The 8,542-nt window shown below is 44.1% G+C and overlaps 1 protein-coding gene across 3 annotated transcripts in view; it reads left to right on the top strand.

The window, feature by feature from the left end:
• Positions 1–5,872: 5,872 nt before the first annotated feature.
• The window catches only part of C17H7orf50 (chromosome 17 C7orf50 homolog), a 172,923-nt gene continuing 170,253 nt past the window's right edge, over positions 5,873–8,542 (top strand). The window contains exon 1 of one of the 3 annotated variants that reach the window (XM_061599532.1): positions 5,873–6,045. In XM_061599532.1, coding sequence (XP_061455516.1) covers positions 5,983–6,045 — 63 coding nt within the window. In that variant the 5' untranslated portion in view covers positions 5,873–5,982. The remainder of the gene's footprint in view (positions 6,046–8,542) is intronic. The other 2 variants (XM_061599528.1, XM_061599529.1) reach the window with 2 other exon arrangements.

The following is an 8,542-nucleotide window of genomic DNA, read 5'->3' as shown; positions in this document are numbered from 1 at the left end:
GAGTTGTATTGCCTCTGAAGGAGCAGATTTGTAGGCTGGGGATGTTCCTGGGTCGATATGCCCAGGTGACTGCTGGCTAGGAGTGCCTTTTACCGGTTTGGGCTCGTAAGATGTCTGTGGTCATTTCTGGACTGGGAGAGCCTGACCACTGTCATCCATGTCCTGGTAATCTCCAGACCGGATTGCTGCTGTATTTCATCAACCCTGGGCTCCTTCTAGGAGGAAGAGGCAGGGTATAAATTTAATAAATAAAATATATTTATTAATTTAGCATTACATTTATATCCCACCTTCTCTCCAAGGAGTTCAAGGTGGCATATGTGATTCTCCCTCTCAATTTCAACCCTGTGAGGTAGGTTAGGCTGAGAGACTGTGACTGGTCCAGGGTCGCCCAACAAGTTTCATGGCTGAGTTGGGATTTGAACCTTGGTCTCCGAAGTCCTAGTCCAGCACTCTAACCACTACACCATGCTGGCTATGTGAGGTTGCAGCTAGTGTGCAATGCAGCCACTCGACTGCTCATTAGGGCAGAATATCACCAGTATGTTGCGCTGCAGCTGAAAGAACTTCACGGGCTGCCAACTGGACTCAGTGGCTTTAAAGTCCTCTTCCAACTCTACTATTCCATGAATTCTCTACTGTGCTAAGTGTTGCTGTGTGCTTAATTTGGTTTAAAGCAGCACAGCAGCAGCAGAGAGTAACAGCAGATGTTGAAATGCGAGTGTGCCAGCGTGTGCGTGCGTTTACCTAAGAAAGCAGGCTTTTACCCTGCATCAGCATCACTGAGACTGGAGACTTAGTAAAATAAGAAAAGCTACTTTATTTATAGAAATACATAGTAGATAGAAAAGCAAACCTAGTTCTAACTAACTAGCTAAGTTGGAGGCATAACGCTCAGGTGTAGGGGTTAGCCCCATGGCTAGGAGAGAGAGCAGAGACAAAAGGATGTCTCCTCGGTAAGCTTCCTTAAAGACGTAACCGTCTAGCGACAGAAGTAAGTAAGTCAGAGCATCACAGGTAAAGGTAATCAAGCCTACCCATCTGAAGGACCCTAACTCTATCTCCCTTCTGGAACATAGACAAAAGAACAAAACAGGAGCTGCTCTTGCCTCCAACACTAAGTTCACGGTGCTGGTACTGGTGTATAAATCCTATGGGATCATACCTAAAAGAACATCTCGCCCCCTTTACTTATCTGCCCAATTATTATGTTCTGCTAAAGAGAATAACCTGCAGCTGCCATTTCACCAGCTGGTTTATTCTGCATGGTATAGGATTCGGGCCCTTAGTATGGCGGCACTTAACCCTTTAGAATCCCTCCCCTATGACATATCAGACAGGCACCGTCTCTGTTGTCTTTTGGGCAGTTATTGAAGACTTTCACTTTTAAATGGAGATTTTAACCCACTTTGTATTTACCTTTCGCCTGATTTTTTAAATCATTTTTTTCTTGTTACATTGGCGGATGTTTTAGGGAAAGCTGCTAATAAATTAAATACTAAATCGGCCAAGAGCTGAGGGTAGGCCAAAGGTATGTATGCATGTGTGTCCCTGGCTCTAAAGAAGTTCCAAGAGCTGCTCTGCTGCTGAATCTCCAGGCCTGAAGTTTTACTTTACTTTATTGATTTGTTTGCAGGACCAAAGGCCAACGCAAATTAAAACAATACATATACAATACTTTAAATCAAATGGAGACATTTAAAAGGGAAGCATTTAAGCGGGGATCTCATGTAAGAGAACTTGCCTATGTAATATCTCGAAGGGCAATGTAATTGACCCTAAGTTTTCTTGCTGCTATTACAAAAAGAGCTACTTTGTGGGTTACTTCCAAGTTATGATCTGACATTAAAAAAATGATTTTTTCATCAAGTGGATCAAGCTGAGGGATTTCTAACCATTTACTAAGAAATCTATTTCTGGGCTGAGTATAAATTGGGCAGTAGAGCAAAACGTGGGGAAGGTCTTCCGCCGAGGGTGAGCCACAGACACAATTCCTTTGGTCCTTAGGGACACCGGCTAGTCGACCTTCCCTGTCCGCATTTGGTAAGGAGAAAAAACGTAGGGCTGTAAAGCCCGTCTAAGGACAAGGGGTATTGGTTGAAGGAGATAAGTAGAGCAGTGGGGGTCAAGCTTAAATCGCCAGTACCAAGGAGATACCTTTGAGTTGATGGAGGATAGCCTATCCTGGTTCATAGAGTGGAGGAATATATATTCACGTAGAGATTTATTATTTGGCATTGCGTTGAAATCCTGCTCTAAAAGGTGGTAAGTTGATAGCAGTTTAGTTAATTTAGAGCGCCATAAGATAGAAGCGAATGGGTGGTGAAAACATAATTGTAATAATGTCCCAGGCTGGGGCCCATTGAGTGTTCTCAAAAATTTCAGAAGGGTAAAATGTATGAGAGCCATCAGTGGGGGGGAGCCCGTCTCAATTCGAGTCATCGCTGCAGAGGTTCCCACAGGGAGAGATAACAAGCGCCTGAGAAAACTATTTTGTATAGTTTCCAGGGCTGTTACGATATTATTATCCCAGCCCCATACGGCTACTCCATATAGGATTTGTGGGATCACCTTTGCTTTAAAGATCTTTAAAGTAGGGTGAATCTGACCGCCCCTGACAGAATGAGAAAATTTTAAAATTGTCCCTATTGTCTTAACCGCGTGCGATTTAATATATTGTCGGTGATATTGCCAGGAAAGGGTATCTGAAAAATAAATACCCAGGTACTTAAATTCTCGAGGTTGTTCTACCTGATGATCAGCTATATGCCAGCGATGTCCTTTGAATCTTTTCCCAAAAACTAAAACTTTGGTTTTATCATAATTAATGTTGAGTTTTTCCTTATAACAGTAGGACTGTAGGGATCTCAACATCTTTCTAAGTCCGATTGGAACTAGGGAAAGAAGGACCATATCGTCGGCATAGAGAAGTGTCGGTATTTTCCTTTGGCCGATAGAGGGGGAGAAAAATTGAGGTCCGGATAAAAAAGGAATGATATCATTTAGAAACAAATTAAAGAGCAGGGGAGCTAAGAGGCATCCTTGTTTGACGCCTCTGTCCACAGGTATCGGATCAGATAGGACTCCAGAATGGGGAGCTCTAACTATAGCAAAGGTGTTAGTGTATAAAATACGAATAAGGTATAGCAAGCGGGGGTCGATGTTCAGATGATACAGTTTGTGCCATAAAGCATTCCTATCGATCGAGTCGAACGCTGCGGCCAAATCTACAAATGCTACATACAGATGTCGGGTAGGACCGGCGTTGGACTGTTTTGCCAGGAAATGGAGTGTTAGGCAATGATCGATTGGAGAGGAGCCTTTACGGAAGCCAACTTGCTCAGGGTATAAAATCTTTTGTGTCTGTACCCAATCTTCTAGTTTATTAAGAAGGAATTTAGCGTAAAGTTTGGATACAACGTTCAACAGGCTGATTGGACGGAAGTTAGCGGGGTTGGAGGAGTCACCCTTTTTGTAGATGGGGATGATTATGTTACATCTCCAACCGTCGGGGATAATGCCAGAGTCATTTATTCTGGTGAATAAACGAGCCAAAAAAGGAGCCCACCATTTGGGAAATTGTTTAATAGCTTCTGGTAAAAGGAAGTCCTCTCCCGGGGATTTCCCATTTTTAAGTGAATCAATCAGAGATTTAATTTCTTGGGGTGAAACTGGGGGCCATGACGGCAAATTGGTAATATCTGACATGGGTAAAATGCTACGGGGAGACAAAATTGAGGAATAGAGGTGTAAAAAATGTGAATAGCAGGTTGAGATTGGGATCAAAACTTGGTTGGAGGTGTTGCTAAGGCCAAGTCCCAACTGTACTAAAGACCAAAACTGGCGTTCTTGGTTTTCAGTAATCATCTTTGTTAATAGCTGCCAACGAGAATCGGCAAAGGCTGATTTTTTTCCCCTCAGGAGGGATCTATAAAGGGCCTTATTTGATTTAAAGGCAAAAAGGGATTGAGGGGACGGGAACTTGAGAGACAAGTGTAGAAGTTTCTTAAGATTTTTTTTTGCGTCTCTGCATTCTTTATCAAACCAGGCGCATACGTGGGGTTTTTTTTGGATGCCATTGCTTTTGTGGGTCATATGGGGCCTAAGTAAGGATAGGACTGTTTTAAATGCAAAGTCTGATTGACTACATTTTGGTCTCTCAGACGCTGCTGAAGGACATCATTGATTTTAATGTTAATCCCAGGATTGAGAGTGACCATTTTCCTCTCTTACTTAGAATTAGAGCTCCCACGACCAGAATTTACTATCCCTCTCCAATGGAGTCAGTGGATACTGAAAAAAGAATCTATTGGACAGATAGGAGGCGTGCATCTCTCGCACTCCTATTCCAGAGCGACACATTCCAACTAATCCACCTGGAGGTCCTGAATGAAACCCAGGGCCTGAAGTTTTCACAAGCCAGGACTTCCTTCCTGGGCTGCGATTCATGCCTCTTCTGGCTCTGGTGCTAGATGCTGGAGGCACTTGGGCAGCAAAGCTGTAAGACGCCTTCCCATCCATATGGATGTTCCATACGTTCTCAGATGTTACAGCTCCTATTCAGCTTCCTGTCCAGTTATACATGCATAGCCTGTTGGGTCCTAGTTTAAAGCATGTTCTCCCCCCCCCCTTTGGAAATGGGAAGCTAGTTAAAACTCTAAGGTGTTGTTTGTGGTGCCCAAGCAGTTCTGGAAGACGATAGCAGATCCCCTTGAAGGACCAGGTTTCCACGGTGCGATTGCTGGCTTTGTAGCCTCAAGCAGCCTGTATTCCACAGAGTGCATGTGACCTAGCCACAGGTTATCCACGTTCTGATAACTTCTAGGTTAGACTGCTGCAATACACTGTCTGTGGAGCTGCATTTGAAGATTGCTCATTTCAAAATGAAGAGGCTTTGCTCCTCAATGGGACCATCTCCACAATGCTTAAAAGGCTCTATTTACTCTATTCATGATATGGCCCGAGGAGGGGAGTGCCCTCCCCTTAGGTGGGGTAGGTGGCCCATGCCTTTTCTGCTATGTTGTCCTATTTATGTATTCAGTTGACCAGGCACCTGTGTTGAAGTCATTTTGTTGCCAAGACTCTTTAACTTTCCCAGGTGTGCCACTGTGCCGGGTTCCTTTTATCTGCTGTTCTAGATATGCTCTGTTTTTAAAGTTGTATTATAAAATGATGAAACTGAGGTTATCATACTTTGGACACATAGTGAGAAGACGTGATTCACTAGAAAAGACAATAATGCTGGGAAAAACAGAAGGGAGTAGAAAAAGGGGAAGACCAAATAAGAGATGGACTGATTCCATAAAGGAAGCCACAGACCTGAACTTACAAGATCTGAACAGGGCGGCTCATGACAGATGCTATTGGAGGTCGCTGATTCATAGGGTCGCCATAAGTCGAAACTGACTTGAAGGCACATAACAACAACAAAAATTCAGAAGTTCATCCAGCTTATATATATATATATAATTTGTTCTTTCAATGGTGTGAACTGCCCTGGAAGTATTGGAACGTCGGGACACAAATGTATGCATGTATCTAATTTACTCCTTCGTTGTGCTGTCAACCGGAGCCTGCCTCAGATTTGCGCATTTCTTATGGTGCGGCAGTGAGCTGAGTGAGGAAGAGGCGGCGGTGGGAGGAAGGGATTGATACACGAGGCGTCACACGGAAGGGGCGGGGGGGAAAAGGAGCGAGAGCTTACAGTCCAATAGGACGGGAGCAACACCGGGCGCGCGCTTCCTCTATCTCAACAGCAGCCTTCGCAGCGCATCACGTGCCCCGCCTCCCCTCTCGCGAGCGCGCTCGCCGGAGAAACGCTGGGCACGGAAAAACAAAGAGGGCGGGCCGTAGTAGGCTCCCATTGGCCCCTCTTTATGATTGAAATACAGCGGGGCACCAGTGTGGGCTTGCGCGTGGCCTGCGGGTAGCCAATCGGGACGCGAGGGCGGCCTGAGGCGCCAAGGGAGAGGCTGGGTTGAAATGCGCGCGGGGAGGAGCGCCGGCAGCGAGCGCCGCGGCGGAGAAGGCGGGTCTGAGCGCGAGGTGGGTGGTGTGAGGAGGAAGAGGAAGGCGGAGACGGCCTCTGAGGGGGTCGCGGGTGGCGGTGGGGTTGCTCAGGGTGGCCTCTTCCTCAGTTGGGGCGGGGGAAGAGGAAGGCTCCTGTTCCTCCCCGGGCTATAAGGGTGGTGATGAGCCCAACTCTGGGCGGCAGCTTAACACGTGTATATCCAGGCCTTCCTCAATTTTTGCCAACATGTGCGAGACAGATTTTATGACTCTCATTTATTTATTTCCCACTCTTCGGCTGCACACGCTCCATACATTTAAAGCGCATGACCTTCCCCTCTCCTCCCACACGCACGCACCAAGAATCCTGCGAATTGTAGTTCTTTGTCAGGAGGTTAGGAACTGTAGCTCTGTAAGAGGTGAACTGTAGTTCCCAGGATTCTTGGGAGGGGGGAGAAGTCGCATGCTTAAAATGTGTGGTGCGACTGAGGAGTTTAGGGTGACGTTCATGGTTGTGCCTCTCCCCCCTTCTTTGCCCTCACAACAGGCCTGTGAGGTAGGTCAGGCTGTGCAAGAGAGTGACTGGCCCAAGGCCGCTAATAAACAGCTGTGGAGGCTTGTAGCACTTTAAAGGCTAACAGCTTTATTATGGTCTACACTTCTGCTTAGAGTCCGCTTTGTCCAGGTCCATAAAGTGTAATCTTGGGCACACTTTATTTACTTTAAATAGTGCTTGGTTGCCTTTCAACAAAAGATTCCAGTGTACAAAGTGTGACTAAAATTCGTGCAACATAGAAATACAGTTTGACCCTTAGAAGTAAACATAAAATTTGGGAGGAATAAATAATAATACAGCAAGACAAAATTAAAAACCTCAAAACTAAAATAGAATAATGCACAATCCCCTGTTCTGTGGAAGCGCAGCATATCTCTACTAAATAGGGTACTTGACAAGAGGGAGACCATCCTGGCTGAATCCACTTGGCCAGTGAAAGTGCACTTGCCGCAATGCTTGTCTTCCTCTTCCTCCCCATTCCTTTTTCTTTTCCTATTATGCTTTGTAAGATTGTAAGCCTGTAGACAGAGACTGTCATATTTTTAAAATATATGTATAGTGCTTAGAAAGTGCTTTAGTAGCATTAATGACCTGAAAACACAGACAGGCTGTTATGGAAAGAGATGCTTCTCCAGGTATTTGGATATGGATAGGTAGATACTATATCTGTGTATTTATAGATAGATTTTACATACGTCTCTTCATAGGTGTAAAAATAGTGGTCATGAAATGTAAATTGTAGTGTTTCACAATTCAATTAAAGCATAAATGTATGCTTGACTCCCACAGTTGATACTTACATTTTTCTTTTGTTGTTACTTCGTAACTTTCTTTCCACACTTTCAAAGGAGCCCAGGGCAGCAACCAATAATAAAACAGCCAAACAGTACAAAAGTGTGAAAACATTTATAATGTCCACAATCAATTTGTTGAAAGTTCTCACTTTTGCAACAGACTAACATGGCTACTCCTCTGAAGGTTAGTGCTAAGGTCACCTACTGAGCATCAGGGCTTCACAGAAATTCAGGCCCATTTATTTGCCAGTGTTTCTATACCACCAAACAGATATGAACAGATATAATATATAATGTGTCTGTGAACTGAGGACAGCAATACATGCAGTGGACTCCAATCCATGAAAGCTTATGGTACAATAATTCCATTAGTTAGTCTTTAAGGCAGGGGTAGTCAACGTGCTATCCACCAGATCTTGTGGACTGCAACTCCCATCAGCCCCAGCCAGTATGGTCAATGGGTATGGCACGGAGAGAGCTGTAGTCCAAAATGACTACAGGAGATCAGATTGGCTGAGGCTGCTTTATGGTATCCAAAATAATGTTTTCCAAAGAGTTCACTGTCTTAATCTGTTGCAACAAAAAGGAGTCACCTTAAAGACTATGGTATAAGCTTTCATGGACTGGAGTCCATCAAACATGACAGATTAATACAGCTACTCTTCTGGAAGATCTCCTTTAGGAAGAAGGCACACTATCCAACATTTCACAGATAACAGAAACACTAATTTACTTCAAGAGGGGGAGCTGTGTTAATCTGCTGCAACAAAAACTGGAACAGCTTTGGTATCTCAAAGATTTAACAGATTTATTGTGGTGTAAACTTTTGTGGTCCAGAGCCCACTTTGCCAGATTAATGAAGTGTTATTATTGGCATATATATGCATATATGTGGAGAGAAAATACATTGTTAACTGTAGGGCCAAGATTCTGAAAGGCAAGAACAATTTATGACCTTTCTGTGTAAAGCCTAAATGTTTAGATCAGCACCAACAGTAGATGATACATTCTTCCTATTTTTGTTGTGCTGATTTATAATTTCTTTTGTGAATGGTCACTGCCCTTATACATTTTTTGTTATGTTCTGTTCTGCCTCTACACCAGAAAGTCTTTGCTCTTTTATTAACATAGGCATATGGTTGTTCCTCACTCCATCCTGATGAGATACTTAGGGCTTTTTATG

The sequence above is a fragment of the Rhineura floridana genome, chromosome 17 (assembly GCF_030035675.1).
Source record: "Rhineura floridana isolate rRhiFlo1 chromosome 17, rRhiFlo1.hap2, whole genome shotgun sequence".
In the NCBI taxonomy this organism is placed as follows: Eukaryota; Metazoa; Chordata; class Lepidosauria; order Squamata; family Rhineuridae; genus Rhineura; species Rhineura floridana.
Note: the sequence above shows the minus strand (reverse complement) of the source record. Positions and strands in the feature narration are given on the sequence as shown.